Here is a 25,964-nt window from a genome sequence, read left to right on the forward strand (position 1 = left end):
TCAAAACAAAAGCTAAACATAGACTGAGTAAAGGGATGGAAATAAATATTTCATGCAAACGGAAAGGAAATAAAAGCTGGGGTAGCAATACTTATATCTGACAAAATAAACTTAAAAAAAAAGGATATAGTAAGAGAAAAAAAGGTCACTACATAATGATAAAAGGAGCATTACAACAGGAAGATATAACTATTATGAATATATATGCCCCTAATATAGGAGCACCTAAATATAAAACAGATTTTGATGGACAAAAAAGGCAAGATTAACAGCAATACTATAATAGTAGGGGATTTTAATACCCCACTAATATCATTGGATAGAATCTCCAGACAGAAAATTAACAAAGAAACAGTTGCCTTAAATGACACACTAGATCAACTGGATTTAATAGATATCTTCAGAACCTTTAACCCCAAAGCAGCAGAATATATATTCCTTTCAAATGCTCATAGTACATTCTCTAGGACAGACCACACGTTAGGACACAAAACAAGTCTTAATAAATTTAAGAAGATTGAAATCGTATCAAGCACCTTCTCTGACCACAACGGCATGAAACTAGAAATCAACTACAATAGAAAAACTGAAAAACATTCAAACACTTGGAGACTGAATAGCATGCTATTAAATAATGAATGGGTTAACAATGAGATCAAGGAAGAAATAAAAAAATTTCTTGAAACAAATGAAAATGAACATACAACAACTCAAAATTTGTGGGACACAGTAAAAGCAGCCCTGAGAGGGAAGTTCATAGCATTACAGGCATAGCTTAAGAAGCAAGCAAAAGCTCAAATTAACAACTTCATCTTGCACCTAAAAAAACTAGAAAAAAACCCAGCAAGTAAAGTTAAGAGGATGTAGAAGGAAAGAAATAAAGATCAGAGTGGAAATAAATGACATAGAGGCAAAAAAAATCCCAACAAACCAAAACAAAACACCAATACAGATCAATGAAACCAAGAGCTGGTTCTTTGAAAAGGTAAACAAAATTGATGAACCTTTATCCAGATTTTCCAAGAAAAAAAGAGGGCTCAAATAAATAAAATTAGAAATGAGTGAGACGTAACAACTGACACAGCAGAAATTCAAAGGATTGTAAGACAATACTGTGAAGAACTGTATGCCCCAAAATGGGACAACCTTGATGAAATGGATAAATTCCTTGAAAAATATAAGCATTCAAAAATCAGTATGGAAGAATCAGAAAACCTAAACAGACAGATTACACCAAAAGAGATTGAAACAGTTATCAAAAAACTCCCAACAGGGGCCTGACCTGTGGTGGTGCAGTGGATAAAGCGTCGACCTGGAAATGCTGAGGTTGCCAGTTCGAAACCCTGGGCTTGCCTGGTCAAGGCACATATGGGAGTTGATGCTTCCAGCTCCCCACTCCCCCGTCTCTCTCTCCCTCTCCCTCTCTCTCCTCTCTAAAATGAATAAATAAAATAAAAATTTATTTAAAAAAACCCAAAAACTCCCAACAAACAAAAGCCCTGGGCCTGATGGCTTCACAGGCGAATTTTACCAAATATTCAAAGAAGAACTAACTCCTATCGTTCTCAAGCTATTTCAGAAAATTCAAGAGGAGGGAAAACTTCCAAACTCCTTTTATGAAGCGAACATAATCCTTATTCCAAAACTAGGTAAAGACACTACAAAGAAAGAAAACTATAGGCCAATATCCCTGATGAACTTAGATGCTAAAATTCTCAACAAAATATTAGCAAATTAGATCCAGGAATACATGAAAAATAATCATACATCATGATCAAGTGGGATTTCTTCTAGGGAGGCAAGGCTGGTACAATATTCACAAATCAATGTGATTCATCACATAAACAAAAGAATGGATAAAAACCACATGATAATAACAATAGATGCAGGAAAAGCATTTGATAATAATCCAGCACCCATTTATGATCAAAACTCTCAGCAAAGTGGGAATACAGGGAACATACCTCAACATGATAAAGGCCATTTATGACAAACCCACAGCCAACATCATACTCCATAGGCAAAAATGAAAAGCAATCCCCTTAAGATCAGGAACAAGGCAGGGGTACCCCCTTTCACCACTCTTATTCAACATAGTCCTGGAAGTCCTAGTCACAGCAATCAGACAAGAAGAAGAAATAAAAGGCATCCAAATTGGAAAAGAAGTAAAACTATCATTATTTGCTTATGACTTGATACTGTACATAGAAAACCCCTAAAATCTCAGTCAGAAAACTACTGGAACTGATAATGAATTCAGCAAGGTGGCAGGTTATAAAGTCAATATTCAGAAATCAGTGACATTTATATACACCAACAATGAAATGTCAGAAAGAAATATTAAGGAAACAATCCCCTTCACTATTACACCAAAAAAAAATAAAGTAACTAGGAGTAAATTTAACCAAGGAGGTTAAAGACCTGTTCTCGGAAAATTATAAAACATTGATAAAAGAAATCAAGGAAGATACAAATAAGTGAAAGCACATACTGTGTTCATGATTAGGAAGAATAAATAATCATTAAAATGTCTATACTGGCCTGACCTGCGGTGGTGCAGTGGATAAAGCGTCGACCCGAAACAATGAAGTTGCCAGTTCAAAACCCCGAGCTTGCCCAGTCAAGGCACATATGGGAGTTGATGCTTGCTACTCCTTCCCCCTTCTCTCTCTGTCTCTGTCTCTCTCTCTCTGTCTCCTCTAAAATGAATAAATAAATTAAAAAAAATAATTTAAAAAATGTCTATACTACCCAAAGCAATATACAAATTCAATGTAATTCCTATTAAATTACCAATGTCATACTTCAAAGATATAGAACAAATATTCCAAAAATTTATATGGAACCAAAAAAAGAACACGAATAGCCTCAGCAATATTGAAAAGGAAGAATAAAGTGGGAGGTATCACACTTCCTGATAATCAAGTTATACTACAGGCCATTGTACTTAAAACAGCCTGGTACTGGCATAAGAAGAGGCATATAGATCAATGAAACAGAACAGAGAACCCAGAAATAAACTCACATTTTTATTGTCAACTGATATTTGACAAAGGAAGTAAAAGCATACAGTGGAGTAAAGACAGTCTCTTGGCCTGACCTGTGGTGGCGCAGTGGATAAAGTGTCAACCTGGAATTGCTGAGGTCACTGGTTCGAAGCCCTGGGCTCACCCGGTCTAGGAACATATGGGAGTTGATGCTTCCTGCTCCTCCTCCCTTCTCTCTCTCTCTCTCTCTCTCTCTCTCTCTCTTCTTCCTCTCAAATGAATAAATAAAATCTTAAAAAAAAAAAGACAGTCTCTTTAACATGGTGCTGGAAAAATTGGACAAATACATGCAAAAAAATGAAACTAGGGCCCTGACCAGTTGGCTCAGTGGTAGAGCGTCGGCCTGGCGTGCAGAAGTCCCGGGTTTGATTCCCGGCCAGGGCACACAGGAGAAGCGCCCATCTGCTTCTCCACCCCTCCCCCTCTCCTTCCTCTCTGTCTCTCTCTTCCCCTCCCGCAGCCAAGGCTCCATTGGAGCAAAGGTGCCCCAGGCGCTAGAGTGGCTCTGGTCACGACAGAGCAACGCCCCGGAGGGGCAGAGCATCGCCCCCTGGTGGGCGTGCCGGGTGGATCCCAGTCGGGCGCATGCGGGAGTCTGTCTGACTGTCTCTCCCCGTTTCCAGCTTCAGAAAAATGCAAAAAAAAAAAAAAAAATGAAACTAGATCACAGTTTACACCATTCACAAAAATAAACTCAAAATGGATAAAAGACTTGAATGTAAGTTGTGAAACCATGATCATCTTGGAAGAAAACATAGGCAGTAAGCTATCCAACATATCTCGCAGCAATATATTTGCTGATTTAACTCCACAGGCAAGTGAAATAAAGGGCAGGATGAACAAATGGGACTATATCAAACTAAAAAGCTTTTGCACAGCTAAAGACAATATGAATAGAATAAAAAGACAACCCACACAATGGAAAAACGTATTCACCAACACATCCGATAAGGGGTTAATAACCAAAATCTATAAGAACTTGTAAAACTCAATACCAGGAAAGTAAAGAATCCAAAAATTGAGCAAAAGAACTGAAAAGACACTTCTCTAAAGAGGACATACAGAAGTCCAATGGGCATATGAAAAAATGTTCATCACTAATCATTAAAGAAATGCAAATTAAAAACACAATGAGATACCACCTCACAGCAGTCAGAATGGTGCTCATTAACAAAGTAACACATAACAAGTGCTGGTGAGGATGTGGAGAAAAGGGAACCCTCCTGCACTGCTGGTGGCAATGCAGACTGTTGCAGCCACTGTGGAAAACAATATGGAGATTCCTCAAAAAACTAAAAATAGAACTGCCTTTTGACCTAGCTATCCCACTTCTAGGAATATATTCTAAGAATGACAAATCACTGATTCAAAAGAAGAAATGCACCCCCATGTTTATTGGAGCATTGTTTACAATAGTCAAGATCTGGGAACAGCCAAGTGGCTGTCAGTGGACGGGTGGATTAAAAAGCAATGGTACATATACACCAATGGAATACTACATGGCCACGAAAAAGAAGGAAATCTTACACTTTGTGGCAACATGGATGGACCTGGAGTCTATTATGCTAAATGAAATAAGCCAGGCAGAGAAAGAAAAATATCATATGACCTCACTCAAATGAGGAATCTAATGAACAATGAGAACTGAGGAACAGAATAGAGGCAGAGAAAGCGTTAAAGAGTCCAGAGGGAAAGGGGAAGAGAGGAGGGGATCAAATAAAGGAAAGACATTAGTGAAAGTATATAAACATAGCACAGAGAGCTAGAGAGCAGGATAGTAAATCATGGAGAAAAGGGTGGAAAGTGGTAGGGGAGGGGGGCAAAAAGGGGTATCAAGGAGAACAAGGGGGGAGTGAGATATATTTGGGCGTACACATGTAACTATGTAAACACAATAAATTAAAACCAATAATAATAAAATAAAACAAAAAAAGGATCCACGTTTACAGTGGAATGGAGTCCTCCTTAGTAGTTTTAGAGGTCTATCATTTTTAAGCCAGAAAATCAGTATTGAACTATATATAATACCAAATCTTAATCCCATCCACACTTCCCACAATGTTCTACAATTTTCTATAATTTCCACAATTTCCAACAATTTCCCATATTCTATTTGATTCATGTACAATATTTCTGAATAATTTTAAGAATGGCACTTTTAGTGTGACCTGTGGTGGCACAGAGAATAAAGTGTTGACCAGGAACACTGAGGTCGCTGGTTTGAAACCCTGGGCTTGCCTGGTCAAGGCACATATGGGAGTTGATGCTTCCTGCTCCTTTCCCCTTCTCTCTCTCTCTGTCTCTCCTCTCTAAAATGAATAAATTTTAAAAAAAAAGGCACATTTAGCCCTGTCAAGGTGCTCAGTGGATAAAGTGTTGCCCAGCACACCAAGGCTATGGGTTCGATCTCCAGTCAGGGCATGTATGAGAAGGAATCAGTGAGTGCACAACTTAAAGAAAGAAAGAAAGAACAACTAAGTGGAACAAGGAGCACTTTCTGTTACTTTATATTTCATTTTACATGTCTGGAATTTTTCTTTTTTCTTTTCTTTTTTTTTGAGAGAGAGGGGACAGGGTATGGAAAGAGAGAGAGAAAGCATTAACTCTTAGTTCCACTTAGTTGTGCCTTGATTGCTTCTCATATGTGCCCTGACTGGGGCTCAGTCCTGTGACCCCAGGGATAGAAGATGCTGTATCCACTGCACTGCTGGCCAGGGCTGTCTGTAAAGTTTTAAGGCCTCCGTAGCTAATGATCATGTGAAAACTTTAGATTGTGTAAAAAAAGAACTTGAGGGTGCATTTGATACCTTGCTTATGTCGTCAGCTTGGCACAAATAAACTTAAAAAATTCAGATAATAATATAACTAACAAAGGGAATCTGTTTAATTCAGGAATTGCAGAAAGCCTTGCAGCAGCTACAGGGAGAACTGCAGAATAAGAGCCAACAGCTTCGTTCCTCAAAGGCTGAAAAGTATAGTGAGATTCGAACCCAGGAGCAACACATTCAGCACCTGAACCAGAGTCTGAGTCACAGAGAGCAGCTGCTTGAGGTGAGTCACATAGTGATTACAGCTGAGACTGGGCACATAGAGCTCTGAAGTTCCTGTTCACATCATCTCAAGATAGCGGTCCACCTGTGCACTAGTGGGAGTAGAGTCGGGTGGGTTTAAAATAATAGAAGGTATAATCTGTGAACCAAGATGCTGACAGGAAGTGTAGGAAAAAAGAAATATAAGCTATAGGCAATAAATAGTCAGCAAATAGCTATTAAGCACCTCTGTGAGACAGAAAGTATGCTAAGTGCTAGGAAGACGAGACATGGCCACTGCTTTCAGTCTAGTAGAAGACATCTGTATAGAAGTTTCCCCAGATGGTAAAAGGAAAGTTTTAGGGGGAAATGAAACAGTAAAAAAAAAAGCAGTGCTCATTTCTACCAGCTACTGTAAGCTGCAGTCATGTTGAATCCCTTACATTTCTCTGTGCATACAGTAGTTTTATAGTATGCATATATTGTGCGTATATTTTTACTCTGTTAGAAGTACCTTCGCCGCCTCTTTACTTGAGCAACTGCTAGTCATTTCAAGATGGAGCAAAAGTAATCTTTTGTGAGATCTTTAGTGACACCTTTAGGCAGAGTTAGACAATACATCCTGTGTTCCCCTAGTACAGGGGTCAGGAACCTTTTTGGCTGAGAGAGCCATGAATGCCACATATTTTAAAATGTAATTCCGTGATAGCCATACAGCGACCTGTGTACTTTACGCACTATCCAATAAAAATTTGGTGATGTCCCGGAGGACAGCTGTGATTGGCTGCAGCCACCTGCAACCATGAACATGAGCAGTAGGAAATGAATGGATTGTAATAAGTGAGAATGTTTTATATTTTTAATGTTATTTTTTTATTAAAGATTTGTCTGCGAGCTAGATGCAGCCATCAAAAGAGCCACATCTGGCTTGTAGGCCATAGGTTCCTGACCCCTGCCCTAGTAGCTAGCTAGCTGTGTGTGTGTGTGTGTGTGTATGTATACTATGTGTTATATTGTGGCTTTGTCATTAATATTATATATCTGTCTGTGTATGGCCACAATCAGACCACTTTTTTATTTTATTAATATTTACCATTGGCTATTTTTGAATATTTCTTTTCGAGCATATATATTTAACTGTCTGCCACGTCTTAAAGAAGTTCTTTACTTCCTGAATACTATAGCCTAATTCCTCCAAAATACTTCATTTATTATGTATCTATACACATACATATATGTGATGCAAAATAGTTAAAAATTTATGTTTTGTATCTCTGCCAAACTGTGGGAAATCACTTTCCCCCTGGAAAGTGATCACATTTTGTTCTTTATCCTGAATAACTAATAAATTGCTTGGCAGAGGATGGGAATTCAGTTAATATTGGATAAGTGAATAAAGGAAAATATTTTGTGGTCTCACTAGGAATTTCGGGAGCTCCTGCAATATCGAGATAATTCAGAGAAATCCCTTGAAGCAAATGAAATGTTGCTTGAGAAACTGCGGCAGCGAATACAAGATAGAGATGTTGCTCTAGAGGTATGTCCCATAATTTTGCTCATGGTGCTATGTATTTGCCCACATAAGTCCTATAGAAATCTGTGTCTACTGATTTGATGCTTTCAGAGTCAATTCTCCATTCCTTTCTATTTGGATTCTTATGAAAAAGGGTGATCAGAATAGTAGCTATTAAGGAGCCTTAGGATTCTTGCTTTCCTTGCAGCGGGCTATAGATGAAAAGTTCTCCACTCTAGAAGAAAAAGAGAAAGAGCTGCGGCAACTTCATCTAGCCATGAGAGAGCGCGATCACGACTTAGAGAGACTGCGTGGAATCCTCTCCTCCAATGAAGCTACCATGCAGGTAAAAGGCACAATCTGCTGTGACTTGGCATCCCTCTCCTTAGATTCCTGAAGCATCATTGTTCTGAAAACCAGCGTATTTGCTTTATAAGAAAAACAATACAAAACCAAAAATTAACAGTTATTAGTTTCATCTTTATAATAAGAAGTGAGAAGTTTTAGCACTTTCATGAAATTTGTAGGGGGAGGCAGTGGATATTCCATACGTGGTCCCAATTAATTTCTAATACTTGTCAATATCTGTATACTTTTACATAACCATCACTAGGGTGCAACTATTGTAGCTTTGTTAATAATGTCACATACATGTCCATGTATAGCCACAACCAGAGAACACTTATTGACTTTATTAATACTTACTGTGGGCTATTTTTGAATATTTTAGAGCTTATGTATCTGACCATTTGCCACTTTAAAGTTCTTCACTTCCTGTATAGTATAGCTTACTTCCTTGAAAATACTTTATTATGTATTTCTCTACAAGCTAGATGAGAGTTTCTAAAAACAAGAAATAGATTACCATGGCATTTTTAGATGAGATACTAAATTTTCTCCTTTTGTAAAATAGTTCATAATATAGGAGATAGTTTAAAAGTAGATTGTGTTTCTAGTATAACCTGACATGTGTGGGGTGGGCCTTTGAGTTATGGTTGCTTTCTTTGTGATTGTAGAGTATGGAAAATCTCCTGAGGGCCAAAGGCCTGGAAGTGGAACAGTTATCTGCTACCTGTCAAAACCTCCAGTGGCTGAAGGAAGAAATGGAAACCAAATTTAGCCATTGGCAGAAGGAACAAGAAAGTATCATTCAGCAGTTACAGACATCTCTGCATGATAGGAACAAAGAAGTGGAGGCAAGACTTTAGTTAACTTGAAGGCAGTTGGTTTAGTGCTTATGTAATTTCAGTCTTAGCTTAGGACTCATGAGGTCTGGGAAGCAGTGATTCAAGTCTTTCATTCCATTCTGTGCCTGGGCAAGTCACTGGCTTTCCTGGGACTTTCATCCCTTCTGTAAACTCAAGGAAACAATTATCTTTCTCAAAGAAATTGTGTGAGGATTAGTGAGATCTAAAAATATACCTACAGAAGGGATTAAGAAGTACTAATTGGTAGTTACAAAATAGTCTCATGGTTGTACAGTACAATACAGGGAATATAGTCAGCAACATTCTAATAACTCTATATGGTCCAGGTAGGTGCTGGAAATATCGAGGGTCACTGTATACAGTACCATATATGACTGTCTGACCACTATAATGTACACCTGAAACTAATACAAAATAGTGTTGAATGTGAACTGGAATTGAAAAATAAAATAAGAATTTGAAATGCACCTACAATATAATGACTAACCTTTATTAGTCATGGTGCTCATGCTATGTCATGTGCCATTTTAAGAGCTTAATAGATATTAACTAGTGAATCCGCACAAGTCTTAATAGATATTAACTAGTGAATCCTCACAAGTCTATGAGGTGCATCCCTCTTTTACAGGTAGAGAAACAGACTTCTGAAGTGAAGTAGCTTGTCCCCACCCATTAACATAGCCCATGAGGAGAGAGCCAGTATGCGGCCCAGGCGGGTGGCTCCACAGCTTCCGCCACCATGACTGCCTCTCAGTGCAGAAGCAGGGACTGCATCTCCCAGCTAATGGATGTAGTGCTCACTGTTCTTTTTCAGCTTATTGTTTTGTGTTCCCCCTATAAAGTTACATTGGGGAGAAAACAAATGAAATAAGTGAACTGCTTGTGTATTTATCCTCAGCTAATATGAATTATTATGTGCCCTTTTGGGAAAAGCAAATTGGGAAAGGTCTTACTTCTGAAAACAGTATGTCAGTTGCCATTACAAGTACTTTCCTGTATTGTTCGTGTTCTTTCACTGAGCGCATGTTTACGGCCTTCTCTGCCAGGCTGTTCTGGATTGGGGAGACAGAAGCAAACGGAACATAGTTACTTGTTCTTCAGAATCTCACAGCTCTTTCTTCTATGATAGACTCCTGTAAGTCCTTTGATATGAGGTAGAGGGCATTCTTTCCTCCAAAACTTAGAGTTTCTTCTGTCTTAGGATGTTAGTGCAAAGCTGCTCTGCAAACTGGGACCAGGGCAGAGTGAGGTGGCCGAGGAGCTGTGCCAGCGTCTGCAGCAGAAGGAAAGGATGCTGCAGGACCTCCTGAGTGACCGCAACACGCTGGTGCTGGAACATGAACTGGAGATTCAGGGCCTGCTCCAGTCTCTGAGTACCCGGGAGCAGCAGAGCCGTGTAAGCACTGCCGCCCAGACCAGGGAGGTGGCACTCAGTGCACTTACTTTCTGTGAAAAGAAAGCGTTTGAACCTTGTAATGTATGTATTTATGTCATTTTACAGTTCACTCTGTTAGGGTTTTTTCCCCTTTAGCCTATTAACTAGATAACAGTTTTACATCAATCATCAAAGTATAAAATATTTTTAGAACACTTTGCATTTGGAAAGGTGCCTAAACAATGCATGTCTCACCCTGGTCCGGGAGCTCAAGTGGATAGAGACAAACTTACATATAGTTCATCTTAATTCTTGTAAGATCTGAGTTAAGAGGAAAAGAAATATTTGCATTTTTTTAAAGCCATGATGAGAATAAATAATCTCATAATAGGGGATAAATTAATCTCAAAATAAGGGTACACAAGTATTTCAAAAGTAAATTTGTAATTTATCCTTGTTTCCATGTACCTTTCTCCTCAAGGCACATTTGACTTGTGCCTGGATTTTAGGGACCAGCTGCTCAGACTCTCCCTAGTCAGTTTTCTGAGGGAACTAGAGTCTTAACCATCTGCTGTGTTGTTTGACGACAGGGTTCTCTGACACTTCTTGTGCTTTGGGAGTAGTGATCCTCCACTCTCGAACTCGCAGGCCCACTGACATCAGTCTATTTTGTTAGAAGCCTGCTGCCATGTGCTTCAGAGTTGCTTCTAGAGTAGAGCCTAGCACAATCATTTTGAATTATTTAAGTCTTTGGAAACAGGCTAATAAGTCTTTATTTGAGTTTTCTTTTTAACTCATTTATAATTTGAAAGAATTAGTCTTTTTTTTTTCAATTATTATTTATTTATTTATTTATTTTTAGATTTTTTTAAATTTATTTATTCATGTTAGAGAGAGGAGACAGAGAGCGAGAGAAGGGAGGGAGGAGCAGAAAGCATCAACTCCCATATGTGCCTTGACCAGGGAAGCCTGGGGTTTCGAACCGGTGACCTCAGTGTTCCAGGTCAATGCCTTTACCCACTGCGCCACCGCAGGTCAGGCAGAATTAGTCTTCTTATACCTCAGAAAGAAATATTATACATTGCGGTGGTAAAATAATGGGACCAGGTCCTGGCCGGTTGGCTCAGCGGTAGAGCGTCGGCCTGGCGTGCGGGGAACCCGGGTTCGATTCCCGGCCAGGGCACATAGGAGAAGTGCCCATTTGCTTCTCCATCCCCCCCTCCTTCCTCTCTGTCTCTCTCTTCCCCTCCCGCAGCCAAGGCTCCATTGGAGCAAAGATGGCCCGGTTGCTGGGGATGGCTCCTTGGCCTCTGCCCCAGGTGCTAGAGTGGCTCTGGTCGCGGCAGAGCGACGCCCCAGAGGGGCAGAGCATCGCCCCCTGGTGGGCAGAGCGTGGCCCCTGGTGGGCGTGCCGGGTGGATCCCGGTCGGGCACATGTGGGAGTCTGTCTGTCTCTCCCCGTTTCCAGCTTCAAAAAAATACAAAAAAAAATAATAATAATGGGACCTAGGAGATGACTGAAATTACAAAAGTTTTTCAACTCAAGAAGAGTAATGATTTTATTCTTTTAGTTCTGCTTCTCAGACTTTACATGCATAACAATTTCCTCAATAACTTTTAAAAACAGAGATTCTCAAGCTCACCCCCAGAGTTAGAAATTAGGAGGTATGGGAGGGGATCAAGAATTTGCATTTTTTCCCCATCATAAAATCTCTTCACAGAGATTTTTAATAAGGCAAGTTAATAATGTATTGATGTCTCTGTGATGGTTATCATCCGAGTCCAAATCTTACTTACTAAAAATTGAAGGTTATTCTTTTATTTCCCTTAGAAATGATGACAGGAGCTCATGTTCTCATGTAAAACTGACCAGATAGCTCAGTTGGTTGGATTATTGTCCCAATATGCCAAGGTTGTGAGTTCGATCCCTGGCTGGAGCACATACAAGAATCAACCAATGAGGCCCCGGCCAGGGCACACAGGAGAAGCCCCCATCTGCTTCTCCACCCCTCCCCCTCTCCTTCCTCTCTGTCTCTCTCTTCCCCTCCCGCAGCCAAGGCTCCATTGGAGCAAAGTTGGCCCCGGGCGCTGAGGATGGCTCTGTGGCCTCTGCCTCAGGCGCTAGAATGGCTCTGGATGCAACAGAGTGACACCCCAGAGGCACAGAGCATTGCCCCCTGGTGGGCATGCTGGGTGGATCCCGGTCGGGTGCATGCGGGAGTCTGACTGCCTCCCCATTTCCAACTTAAGAAAAATACAAAAAATAAAAGAATCAACCAATGAGTGCGCAAATAAGTGGAGCAACAAATCAGTTTTTCTCTCTCCCTTCCTTCCTCTCTCTAAAAAAAAAAATAATCAAATTAAAAATTATAAAAAAAGAAATGGTGATAATTTTCCCCATGGATAGCTTGTGCTATGATATAGATAATGGTTTTAATTCATCATCTTTTACCCCTCCAGTAATTTTAGTCTTAGTTTATTATTTCCAGATGTTCTGATGAAATGCAGACTTTCTGTGTGAGAATGGTCACAAATCATGTTCTAGATCTCTTCCTTGCAATGCCATCAGCTGTTTTAGAAAACAGATTTGTAGTGAATCAGCTGAGTTTGATAGTTTTGAAATTCAGATTCTCCTGCTCATGTAGTGTGATACAAATGTTTCTGTGTAATTGATTCATTCAGTAAATATGTATTGAGTGCCTGCTATGTGCTAAACCCTACCATGGCCATTTGGGATTCAGCACTGAACAAAACATTATAGTACCTTCCCTTAGGAAACTTACATCCACTTGGGGGGTGGGGGGAGAGAGAGAGAGACAGAGAGACAGAGAGACAGTAAGCAGATATATCAGATAATGGTAAGCGCATAATTTTTAAAAATGTAGCATGAGGAAGGGAATTGGGAATAGAAAGAAGATTGCTGTTTTTGATAAACTATGCTGCAAAGGCCAATCTGATAAGGTAGCATTTGGCAAAGACCTAAAGGGAGCAAGTCAAATTAATGTTTTGGTGAAGAACATCTAGGTCAAAAGCACAGTACCCCAGAGTAAAGAAAGACTCTGTTATCCCAACTTAAACCAGAATTGTAACACCTTAGTCTCATAGAGATCTAGCAAAACCAATTTCAGATCATTTTCTCTTTAATAACATTTGTTATATTCAGTTTTTTCCCCAGTATTCTACCCACAGGAGACTCTCCACTCATCAGCTGTTTTTCCCTATAAATTGAAAGCAAGGAAACGATTTTCTAGAGTCGCACTAGCTTCATAAATGGTTGGATTTTAACAAATAACATCAAAATACAAATTTTGTTTTCATTTGACTATTTTTTTAATGTTATGTGTGATTTCCTTACTAGGCTGCCTCAGAGAAGATGGTGCAAGCCCTAATGGAAAGGAATTCAGAATTACAGGCCCTGTGCCAATATTTAGGAGGAAAAGACTTCATGTTGTCCCAAAAAGTCTTCTCTAGCCAGCCAGCAGAAGTGACCTCCGTCAGCCCCCATCTTGGAGAGCAGACAGATCAAGTAAGAACTATAGGCTTGCCTAGATATTCTGAGGCCTAAGTTTGATAATTACCTGAACTGTGTGAGAACATTCCTGCACCTTCCTAAATCCTCTAACTCTTCTGATTTTAAGGGTGCAATGCATACGCCCTCCAGAGGTGAAAGCACTTCGTTGACTACCACAGAGGATACCAGCATACCCAGGTATTCATTAGGTAAGTATCATATCTCATTTCCTTAAGGAAACTCTGTTTTTCCTTTTTATAATTCTCTGTTAATAGGCTTGGCCAAGACTCTTTCCTGTCCTACCTTAATGGAAAAACTAAATTTGGATTCTCCTGAAAGGATAAAGACATGTCTATTCTAGGAAAGACTGCCTTTTCCTTAAGTTGAATTGAGGTGATTGCTCTGGGTACACAATTTAGCCCACGGAAATTGCATCCTCCTTTTCAGATAGCTTTGCTGGGATTCAGAAATGCAGGAGGTAGTGTTTCCAAAGCTGCACAGCAAGACTGTGGGCTGATACCTTCTGGGTATCTTTCAAGAAGACTGAGGACACTCACTGTAACTTAACATCATCTACATTATAGTTTTGGGAGGGCCAGGTGTACATTGAGTCACTTTCCAGGCTTACCTCCGTCCAAGGGATGGTTGTAGGCTTTGAACTCCCTAAAAACAATCTGATTTTGTGGATGGTAGCAGCAAAGTTCAAATGGATCCCTGGGATTAGAGTCTCTGACTTTCTCAGAGCAAAAGGTTGGGCTAACTCCATTCCCTAGTGAGTCCCAGAAGTAAGGACTCACCATGATTACTGAAGTGGTGATTATAGTCCTATGATAAGAAAGGTTTACAACTTTTAATGATATTAAGAATGTAAAAATTTAGTATGTATGTTACAGTGTAGGACAGTGGTTCTCAAAGTGTGCGCCCTAGAAGATTTCCAGGTGTGTCCTATGGTATTCCAGAGAAATATGTGCCTGTTGGGGACCCAAAAACCAACAGGGTTTTTGGAGTTTAGATTTTGGGGGGACAGAGAGGTGTGGGGAATCGGCTGTAAGCTGACAGTCTGCCCAACCTCCCACCTCGCTTGCCTGATTAGTTTGCAAAAGGCTGTTAAGCTGTGGTGCTGGATTGTTTACATTACCTCCCATGTTCCCCAGAAAAACTGTAGGCAAGTTTCTTCTATCCTTTGTTTGGTGTAAAGTTAAGATGATATGTTTGGTGGGGGTTTTGGATTGATAATTAAACATAAGGAATTGTCTCTTAAAGCCTTTTGGATTTCTATAAAAAGAAGAATATGTGGCAATATCTAAAAGAACTTTGAACATTTTACTATAATTTTCAACATCCTATTTATGTGAATTAGGATTTTCTACCCTCAACACAATTAAGAGTAAAAAGAGAGGAATTCTTCAATGTATTGATGAGTAAATGAGAGTTTGCCTTTCAAATATATGCCCAAACATTGAAGAAATCACTAGGACACCTCAGGCTCATGTTTCTCATAAACACAAGAATGAAAACACTTAACACATTTGCGCAGGGACCTGCCGAATTTACTAAATCTTACTAAGAATTTATCTATATATAAAAAGATGACTTTTTTATTTTTTAACCCCTCTTTTTTATAAATTCTAAAAAGCATAACTCAAAAAATGTAACATAAAAATGTTTTTTTTTAATGTCAGAATAAATTTAATTTTGTTGTATTTATTTCATTTAATTACCATAAAAGCACACTTGGACTTTATATTTTTTTCTTTAATATTTGACTTAATTATTACAACATATTTCTTAGAAATTTGTATATAGTGCGCCCACAATTATTTGTAGGATTTTAAATGTGCCCTGACTTCAAAAAGTTTGAGAACCACTGGTGTAGGGCATTATGGAATTCCATAGATAAGTCATACAAGTAGTCATTTTTTAGTAGGAAAACTTTATACTAGTTAAAAAGTAAAGAATGGTGGATTTGTTTAATTTACTCTTTATATACCTTTTCTTTAAAAGTGCCTTTCCCCAACTTAATATTTTGCAAATTTCAAACCTACAGAAAGTAGCAAAAGTAGTATATTGAATACCCCTATACATTTTTATTAAAACTCACCAATTAACATTTTGCCACATTTGCATTATTTCTTTGCATGTACACACACATAGATATGTTTTTTCCGAGCTATTTGAAAATTACTTGTAGACATTATGACACTTCATTTCTAAATACTTCATTATGTATTTCCAAAGAACAAGGGTAGTTATCTATATAACCATAATTACCCAAAACTATAATATAATTGTGTGGATAAACTATAGTTTATTTAATCTTCTTTTTATAGGCATGTAGGTTGTTTGTAGTGTTCTGCTTTTATAAATAACGCTGCAAAGAAAACCTGTGCATATATGTTGTTTTTATTGTTGGAGTGTGTCTTCAAAGTAAATCCCTGAGAAATAAGGCAGCAGAGATCACATGTTAACAGTGATTAAAACTAACACTATTTTTCAATTTAAGGAGACTTGGACATAGTTGTGGTGCTGGAAAAAGAACTGAGTAATGCCAAAGAGGAACTTGAGCTCATGGCTAAAAAAGAAAGAGAAAGTCGGGTGAGTTTTCTAGTGAAGCCTAATTTCTAAATTCTGGTTTTTCTTTCAAAGTAGTTTATATTTAAAAGAATATAGTTCTCAGGTATAATATCTGGGTCCAAATACAATGTATGCCTTTTTTTTCTTTATGGAGAAAAATATCTATTATTTCATATACACCTGACCTCTCCAAGGTGCTTTTGTTTTTATAAATTGGGACTGTTAAAACTTTTTAAGTGCCAAAATAACACAGTTTTCTCTGCCCATTGCTAATTGGAATAAAATACTCGTAAAGTACCTTGGAATAAATGACATTCTGCTCTAAACCTTTAGAGTTATTACTTTAGATCCATGAAATTATGGAAACATGAAACGAGAAATTGAGAATGATCAGTAATGTTTGCCGATTACTTGTTATGTGCAATGCGCTGTATTGAGTACTTAAATTAGCACTAATGCTTACAATTGTATGCAACATAAGTGTTATCAACCCTAGTTTATAGACGAAGAAAGCTGAAACATGGATTTTTTTAAAATATGGAGCTGGGGAATAGTCCTATAATTACAAAATGCCAAAACTAAGATTTAAACTCAGTCTTTTGTGACTTAAAATGCTTTTAAAGTAGTCAGTTCCTGGAACAAATGGTTTTTCCCACCCTTATGCTCTATTTCTAGTTTTAAAGTATTCATCAATTTTCTTAGAAGAGACCTCTCAGCCTTACAGAATTTTTTCCCCTTCTGCCTCCCTATGTAGTTAGTTGTATGTCCAGCTGTGATGCAGAAAAAATATTGGGGTCACACTAGAGTTCCAGACTAAAATTAAAACACCTTATGTTACCATGGCAACTGTGTTAGCCATCGGTCAATGTCATGGTTTCTAAGTGAAGTGCAGCTGGCTAATCTGCATCACTGCTCATTTTTGTTCCAAGTCTTTGGGTTAGTTAGAGCTATCATATAAAGCCTGTGTTGATTTTTGTGATGAAGTTATCGTATTATACCTCATATTTTATCTTTTTACACCATTTATATCCTTATAAACATACTCACATTATATGACTAAAGTTTTGAGGATATGAAATATTGTGGCATTTTTAAAATACCGGTTTTAAAAATCGCGTAGTTTCCCCACCCCCCTTTTTGACTCTACCTTAGCGGTTATAAGCTTATTCATGTCAGATACTTAGTTTCCATATGCTGTTCCTGTTTTTCTCATATATATTCGGTTCAGAGCAGGGCTGCTTTTTGGTTTGGTTCTGTTTTCAGGATTATAAAATTATGACTAAATGGATATTTTGAGTGAATGCTGTTTAACTACATTACTTACCATCCTAGGTCCTTAATCAGCTTCTAACTTCTCAGTTCAATGCCTTGTATTCATTATCGCTTTCCCTCTAATACTAGGTGTCTTCTAAAAGCCATGTAGGTTTTCTCAAATTTCTAAGCATTCTGTCTGCTATCTCGGAATAATAGCAGTACTGGTAACAGTAGTTCTCACTCACTGAGTGCCTGCTCTGCGCCAGGCACTGTGGGTACATCTCCTCTGTCCTCACACAGCCCTGAAAAGTAGTCATTACCCCATTTACAGTCGGGGAAACTGAAGCTTGGTTTAAATGCCTTGTCAGGGGGTTATGCCATGATTTATATAAAACTAACCTGTGTCTGACCACAGGCCTTTGTTATAATACAATCGCGTTTCTTCCTCATTTTTTCATTTTTCTTCTGTGGAGCAGATATCTGGATACTTAATGATAGAGATCTCTGAAGAGGGCCTCATGAATAGCACCCCTTTTTTATAACCCAAACCCAAATAAGCTGAGAAATAAAACAGCAATGGCAGGTAGTGTGACACTTTATCAGCTGTATTAGTGATAAAGGCTAGGTCGAGAGCTTACTGTAAGAGCCCAGTGGACCTGCTAGCTGGTCCTTAGAATTAAGTGGACTCTCTACCCAGTCACAGGCAGCTCTGGGCTCCGGCAGACCTCCAGTCTGCATGGTAGGGAAGAGCCAGCCCTTGGAGAAGCTGTGGCCAAACAGGCTCTGCAGGCAGCTCCCCCAAGGTCGGGACAGGCGGGACTGTCAAGCACACTGGCTCATTCTTCCCTGTGTGCCGTGAAACCGAGTCCTTCTGCCTCCTGGGGCTGAGTGAGGGAAGGGGTGCAGAGGGGTCAGGGGCTGTACTACCTGGACCCCTTCGGCGTGCAAAGAAATGTGAGGAGGACCATTTTTTTCTGATGGGCCACGGAAGCCCAGAGCCATCAGATAAGTTTGTGTAGTTATAGGTCATCAGGAGCCTGCACAGTGATACTGTATGCATTGATGGAGTTAGAGGATAGGCAAGTAAAATTTTTATTGCTTATAATTTACATTTTAAATATTTAAAGAAAAAGGCTTTGCTTCTTTTAGGAAGCGTGGTTACACCTTAAACTAGCTGTGTGCTATCCGTCTTTACTTATGACTTATTTTTTTTAATTATCTCAAAATATTTCCTTAAAATGTTTACTTAAATTTACCTTAAAGAGTATGGTGGTGCGGTATCTACAGAGAGGGCGTTCTAGCTTAGTGATTCTGAGTCTGCTTTCTTGAGTTCATGTTCTGCATCTGTCACTCACTGGCTATGTGATTTTTGAACCAGTTCCTAAATGTCTTTTAGCCTCAGTCATCTCATCCAGAAACTGAGGAGTATAAGAGTAGTTACCCTACAGGGTTGTTGAGGATTTCCTCATTCATTCATCAACTATGGGCACCTTCTGGAAGCCAGAGCTAGTACTGGGAATGAAGTTGTGAACAAAGTCGACAAAGTCCCTGACCCAATGTAATTAATTTCTCCTGGAGAGATGTAGACAGTGTACAAATAAACAATATAGTTACAGATTATAATAAGTAATCTGAGGAAAATAACAGAAAGTAACATGGATGGGGACTAATTTAAAGTGGCCAAAGACAACTCCTCTGAGTAGATGACATGTGATCTGGGGCCCGAGGACAAGAAGGTGGCAACTCTACAGAAGATATTTCAGGCAGAAGGAAGAGTAGGTGCAAAGCCCTGAGTTAGGAGAAAGTCTGATATTCCTAGCACAGAAAGAGTCCAGTGTGCCTAAGAAATCATAAATGAGGATTAAAATGGCAGGTATTGAAGTTGAAGAAGTAGGTAAGAGCCAGGTCACTAAGTTTGTTAAAGGGATTAAATATATCCAAAGCTTTTTTTTTTTTTTTTTTTTTTGCATTTCTCTGAAGCTGGAAACAGGGAGAGACAGTCAGACAGACTCCCGCATGCGCCCGACCGGGATCCACCCGGCACGCCCACCATGGGGCGAAGCTCTGCCCACCAGGGGGCGATGCTCTGCCCATCCTGGGCGTCGCCATGTTGCGACCAGAGCCACTCTAGCACCTGAGGCAGAGGCCACAGAGCCATCCCCAGCGCCCGGGCCATCTTTGCTCCAATGGAGCCTTGGCTGTGGGAGGGGAAGAGAGAGACAGAGAGGAAGGCACGATGGAGGGGTGGAGAAGCAAATGGGTGCTTCTCCTGTGTGCCCTGGCCGGGAATCGAACCCGGGTCCTCCGCACGCTAGGCCGACGCTCTACCGCTGAGCCAACCAGCCAGGGCCTATCCAAAGCTTTTATAGTGCCTGGGACATAGTAAGCACTTAGTAAATATGAATGCTATTGGTTATCATCATGCTTACTAGTGAACTTTGTTGTAACAGATACTGCCATTTTCTGGTTGATACAAGCCTGAAAGTATAGAGCGTCCAGTGCTGACTTTTGGTAGGATTTCAGAGCTGGGGGCATGATCTTCCATCAGGAGGCATGTAAGGTTTGGTGATTTCTTGTGATGTTAGCAGCTATTGATGATAGATGCCTGTATCCATTTGCTCATTAAGGGTTGCAAAATACAGATACTCTATCATTGTTTCTTTCATTAGTTGAAATACGTACTTATTTAAAGAAAAACATCTATTTTTGCATCTGCTAATGATACAGTGGCGACCAACTTTTTAAGTATCATAAAAAATCACTAATTCAAAAAATTTGGTGTGTTATAGTGTTAAATAAATCAGAGGACATCATTAAAATCACTGTTACAGCTTCCCATAGTGTCCTTTGGGCCCCACCATGTGGTTTATCAGTCTGATCCAGAAGAAGGTCGTTCATGTTCTAGTTTCTGCTTGACTTACTGGTTTCTAGGGATGTGATAGGAAAAACATTTGCCTCAGTGTTGAAATATCAATGTGATCAATACCATTTTCTCAGCCCACTGACTTGAAGATTTCTTCTCTGCGCAGATGGAGCTTTCCGCTCTGCAGTCCGTGATGGCCACACAGGAGGAAGAGCTGCAGGTGCAGGCGGCTGACATGGAGTCCCTGACCAGGAACATACAGATTAAGGAAGACCTCATTAAGGTCTCTCAAAGCTTTTAAAAGGCCATTGGAAGTCATTACAGCTCAGTACCTGTAGGGCATCTGCAAACAGCATTTGGGTGTATTGAGTCCTGTGGCCAGTGCTGCTTTCTTTGATACTGCTGTATTCTCTTTGACTTATCATAGTTGTTAAGACTTCATAAGGAATATATTATTACCATCATATGGCTTATCAGCAGCCCACTTAAAAGTATAGCCGACTATTTTAGGAGAACTTGCTCCTTGGCTGAATAGTATTTTTATTACTATTGTTGTTTTTTGACTTCTAGGACCTGCAAATGCAACTGGTTGATCCTGAAGATATACCAGCTATGGATCGCCTGACCCAAGAAGTCTTACTTCTTCGGGAGAAAGCTGCTTTGGTAGAATCACAGGGTCAAGAAGCTTCAGGAAACCGAAGACAACAAGTCAGTAATTACAATACAAACCGTACTTTTTACTGTGAAATAAACACTGGAAAGGCTGTCAATCTCAGTTAGTTATGGAGGGATCCACTGGTGGAACTTCATAGAGAATCTGCTCTGAAGTTTCCTGCCTTGGTCAGTGGCACCAAGGACCCTACTTTCTTGGATTTGTCATTCTGAAAGGAGAAGCAGTTCTTTTCGGTCACATGCTGTCCCATAACTTTCACTGTGATCCGTAAGTCACCTCTCTAGCCGAATCCTTCTCACCTTCCTGCATTTAACCATTTTTTTAACTTATTCATTATAGAGATTGGGGGGGGGGAGAGAGAGAGAGAGAGAGAGGGAGAGAGAGAGAGAAAGAAAAGGGGGGAGGAGCAGGAAGCATCAACTCCCCATATTTGCCTTGACCAGGAAAGCCCAGGGTTTTGAACTGGCAACCTCAGCGTTTCCAGGTCGATGCTTTATCCACTGCACCACCACAGGTCAGTCCATTTAACCACTTTTTAAAAGTGGTTAAATCTTGCCTGACCAGGCAGTGGCAGTGTGGATGGAGTGTCGGCCTGGGACACTGAGGACCTAGGTTTGAAACCCCGAGGTTGCCAGCTTGAGTGTGGGCTCATCCGGCTTAAGCACAGGCTCACCAGCTTGAGCCAGGGGGTCAGCAACTTGAGTGTGGGATCATAGACATGACCCCATGGTCACTGGCTTGAAGCCTAAAGGTCACTGGCTTGAAGCCCAAGGTCACTGGCTTGAGCAAGGGGTCACTGGCTCAGCTGGAGCCCCCCAGTCAGGGCACATATGAGAAAGTAATCAATCAACAGCTAAGGTGCTGCAACTATGAGTTGATGCTTCTCATCTCTTTCCCTTCCTGTCTGTCCTGTCCTTCTCTCTCTATTTATCTATCTCAAAAAAATAAAAAAATAAGTGATTAAATGTTAAAATTTTTAAAGTTTTTTAAAAAAAACAAAAAGAAAAAGAACTGTGCTTCTGTCCCAGATTCTTTTGTAACTGCTACCCCATGCCTAACCTTTTTTGAACCGAGAGAGAGACAACATAGAGAGGGACAGATAGGGACAGATACACAGGAAGAGAGAGAGATGAGAAGCATCAATTCTTCATTGTAGCTCCTTAGTTGTTCATTATTGCTTTCTCATATGTGCCTTGACCAGGGGGTTACAGCACAGTGAGCAACCCCTTGCTCAAGCTAGCAACCTGGGCTTCACACCAGCATCCTTGGGCTTCAATCCAGGACCTTAAGTCTCAAGCCAGCGACCTCAGGGTTTTGAACCTGGGTCCTCTGTATCCTAGGCCGACGCTCTATCCACTGTGCCACCACTTGGTCAGGCCCTAACCATTTTTCAATGGTGAAGTTTTCAAAATACCATACTGTGCTCCCTGTCTCCACTATCATCTCTTTTACTACTGATCTCACTCCAATTTGGCTCTTAGCTCTACGTGTTCACTTAAACAGGTCTTTGCTGGTTGTACACGATCATAGCTTGCAGTGACAAATGTGATTGATGAGTGTCTCCCCCTTCCCCGACTAGATAGTAAGCTTATCCCTAAATAGAGCCTGGCGCATGAGAAGGGCCTCAATAGATATTTATTGAATGAATAGGGAATACTAGTAGTCCTCTGTTTCTCTTGCCCTTCTCCTTTTTCTTTCCCTTCTTTCTCTCAGCTTCTTCCCAGTCTTCAGGCTCCTCTCTTCCTTCTACTTGCTTCCATGTTTAAATTCTGCCTTACTGTGTGTTAAAGATTAAAAAAGGTAACACATGTGACATTGATTTGAAAACTAAAATACTCTGGAAAGCGTAAGTAATAATAGAGTGAGCTTTTTTCAGTCATAGTACATGCTAATGCATTCTCTTGGTCTCTTTCTCTGGATTAACTGGCTTCATGTCTCATGTCTCCATTTGTGTATTCTCTTCTTTTTCCTCAGTTGCTGCTCATGCTGGAAGGACTGGTGGATGAGCGGAGTCGGCTCAATGAGGCCTTGCAAACAGAGAGAGAGCTCTACAACAGCCTGGTGAAGTTCCATGCGCATCCCGACAGGTAAGAGGGACTGCATGCACCTCCCTTTCTGTTATTCTTGTTAAGTGCAGGTGCTTATGGCATTGAAGAAGGAAGGGAAGAAAGCAGAGATAGCTACCAGGACTACCCAATTTGCCATATGTTGTGTGAATTGTTCTGAGCCCAAGTGTCTGAATCTTAAGTCAGTCATGTAGCTACTGTAGATTTCAAGTGAGAAGGCTTAGCAGGTGTCTGAAATAATGCCTTGCGTTTAGTCAGCACTCACTGTATAGCTCTTTTTTTTCTCTGCTCCATGCCCTGTGAAAGGCTGTTATAAGAGTAAGGCTGTAAGGGCACTGACAGCCACTGGTTATCACCAAGAAAAATTATTTTTTGTGATGGCAAATGTCAACCCAGGATCACCAGTAGCCGTCATGTTTGGGTCATTATATGTATTATATTGTTCTGGCTCACTTTGTGCCCCCTTCTCTTTCCATTTTGTCTTCCCTTCTAGCCCCCTTTTCTCTTTTCTGATTTTTATTCTTTTACTGTTCAGTTTTTCTAGTTTATTGTTGGGTTTAAATTTTTTTTCTTTCTACTTCAAGCAAATGAATGAAGAGGAAAGGTAGAATAGAACCCCTTGATTGTGTTACTTTTTTACAGAACATCTGGATCTTTAGTCTCTGAACTGGGTTCCTTTCAGAGCACTGTCAGGTTTGGTTAACAAACCAGAGAACAAACATCTTCATTAACAGTCCTACTTGGCTCAGTATTGCTTCAGTGTGCGTTAGATTTTCCCTGGGTTTTGGTTTTTCAGAAATTAACACGCTTAGTCAAATAATGAAATTTCTCTTACGTGTGCTGTAGGGGTGTGAGATAAATCTCAGGAACTAGATGTTTATGTGAGGCCGGCCCAGAACCTAGGTATCCTATATAGGAACAAGCTTTAAAGAGAGGAGCAGGCCTTGTTAGCCTCCCAGCACTGCACACAGACGCATGGCACAGACGCCTTCGTGTGCCGTGTCCTGGACGACAGTTACTTTAGAAGGTCTCATGGCACTGGTGGCTCTTTGGAAGCACAGGGGGATTCATTATCATTGATGGTTAATCCGTTTTCCTTCCATGTGGCATGTTTAATCAGCTCTGAGAGAGACCGAACTCTGCAGGTGGAACTGGAAGGGGCCCAGGCATTACGCAGTCGGCTCGAAGAAGTCCTTGGAAGAAGCCTGGAGTGCTTAAGCAGGCTGGAGACGCTGGCCGCCAATGGAGGTGGGGAACTGGAGAGTGTGCGAGCTCGTCACAAGCATGCCTTCTGAGCCTGGTGGGTCAGGCTGCACCAGGACGGAAACCTATCTGTACTAACCAGAGAGCCGTGTCTGACTTGGGCAGAATTCAGTGGTGACTTGCTAATGATAAAACTGGTACGAGTAGCATCAACTACAAAGTGAAACTCACTTTAATCTATCTGCCTTTCACAGTACATACCCCACCTCGAAGTTGAATGGTAGAGGTTACAAAGGATATTTGCACATTTTAAATCATTCCATTTTAGTTTTTCCACCCGTACTCGTTCTTTCCTCCAGTCCTTTCTTCTGATTCCCTCATCCCTTTTGTGGGCCAATAAAGTTTATTCCTCCCCCACTTTCACAGTCCATTTGATGTTCCCTGCCGTGTCGTGAATGCATGTGTGTGTATTGTTTTTGCCATTCAGTCAACTCCTGTTCCTTAAGGGAGAGCAGTTCTTAAATCAGAAGTTTCAAGATGAGAGAGATGGAAAGTCTAAGAATGACTTTGCAAAGACGATTTAATTCTTATCAGATGATAACTGAAAGCAAATCTTGCTGAGTGGACGATGTTATTGGGAAGGCCAAGTCCAAGAGCAGAGGCAAAAACTATTTAAGTATTTACAGTAAACCTTTACTGCTAATATTGTGTCAGAGTCGATTATTGAAGGACAGTGGAATTAGATTAGGAGCAGGTTAAATTCTATTAATTTATTGTTCTCTAAATGAAGGGTATGTTATTTAGTCAGAACCTAAGAAAATGCCCAGGGCTTACAAAGTCAGAATCCTTCATGTAAAAAGATAATTTCAAATGAACGTCCCCCTTTAAGCCCTTTCAGTGGTGAGTTTTTTTCATGCTTGCTGGATGGTCAGGAGGCACGAGGATGTACAAGAATGTTTGTATTACTCAAAGGGTTAAATTTAGCATTTCCCTAAATAAGTCATTATAGCCTGAAGACTATTGCTTGTGTATTTCCAGTTGGTAGTGGCCCCGGATGGAATCCTGTATTTTTTACTTTTAGTGCTTCTGCTTTCCCCATATTAAAATAAGTAATATGCTTCAGGCTTTGAGGTGTTTGAATAGTTTAGAAAGAAATGTCACAGATCTGAGTTCATAGGTTCTGGTCATTGTCTCAGTGCTTTCTTTGGGCAGTGTGACAGGTATGAGGAAAGGGGCACTGGAGATTGTGTTTGTGGGGTCGTCAGTGTCGAGAGTATAAAAAGTAACCAGGATAATTTTAGAGCTTTGTGAGTTCAACACTATGAAATTTCTTATTCTGTCGGATAGAAGTTTCTTAGATTAGAACTGAGATATTCTAGAACTTTAAACAATAAACAGTGGCTCTGCCACCAGGAACAAAGGGCCTATGAGATTTTAGTATTTAAACATGAAATTAGATGAACAGCACCTTGAGTGAGACTGCATACTCTATCATTCAGGTGGAGCACAATGTTTTCTGTTTGCCCTCCATATTTTTTTTTCACATTCATGTGTTGACCTGGCTTGCCTGACATTCTAAATTCCATCCAAGAGAAGCACTCTTGTATTGTCTTATTAAGTATTTTGCAAAGATTGATAGCCAAAAGCC

The 25,964-nt window shown here is 40.1% G+C and overlaps 1 protein-coding gene across 15 annotated transcripts in view; it reads left to right on the forward strand.

The window, feature by feature from the left end:
• PDE4DIP (phosphodiesterase 4D interacting protein) overlaps positions 1 to 25,964 on the forward strand; it is a 201,226-nt gene that overhangs the window by 121,326 nt on the left and 53,936 nt on the right. For all 15 annotated transcript variants that reach the window (XR_010730380.1, XM_066268147.1, XM_066268148.1 and 12 more), the window contains 12 exons: positions 5,940 to 6,098; positions 7,500 to 7,613; positions 7,798 to 7,935; positions 8,606 to 8,785; positions 9,999 to 10,193; positions 13,531 to 13,698; positions 13,811 to 13,892; positions 16,187 to 16,278; positions 20,541 to 20,657; positions 20,945 to 21,082; positions 23,022 to 23,134; positions 24,234 to 24,361. Coding sequence is in view for 14 of the 15 variants with exons in the window: in XM_066268147.1 (XP_066124244.1) it covers positions 5,940 to 6,098; positions 7,500 to 7,613; positions 7,798 to 7,935; positions 8,606 to 8,785; positions 9,999 to 10,193; positions 13,531 to 13,698; positions 13,811 to 13,892; positions 16,187 to 16,278; positions 20,541 to 20,657; positions 20,945 to 21,082; positions 23,022 to 23,134; positions 24,234 to 24,361 (1,624 nt within the window). In the remaining variant the exon portion in view is untranslated. The remainder of the gene's footprint in view (positions 1 to 5,939; positions 6,099 to 7,499; positions 7,614 to 7,797; positions 7,936 to 8,605; positions 8,786 to 9,998; positions 10,194 to 13,530; positions 13,699 to 13,810; positions 13,893 to 16,186; positions 16,279 to 20,540; positions 20,658 to 20,944; positions 21,083 to 23,021; positions 23,135 to 24,233; positions 24,362 to 25,964) is intronic.

The sequence above is a fragment of the Saccopteryx bilineata genome, chromosome 3 (genome assembly GCF_036850765.1).
Source record: "Saccopteryx bilineata isolate mSacBil1 chromosome 3, mSacBil1_pri_phased_curated, whole genome shotgun sequence".
Classification (NCBI taxonomy): domain Eukaryota; kingdom Metazoa; phylum Chordata; class Mammalia; order Chiroptera; family Emballonuridae; genus Saccopteryx; species Saccopteryx bilineata.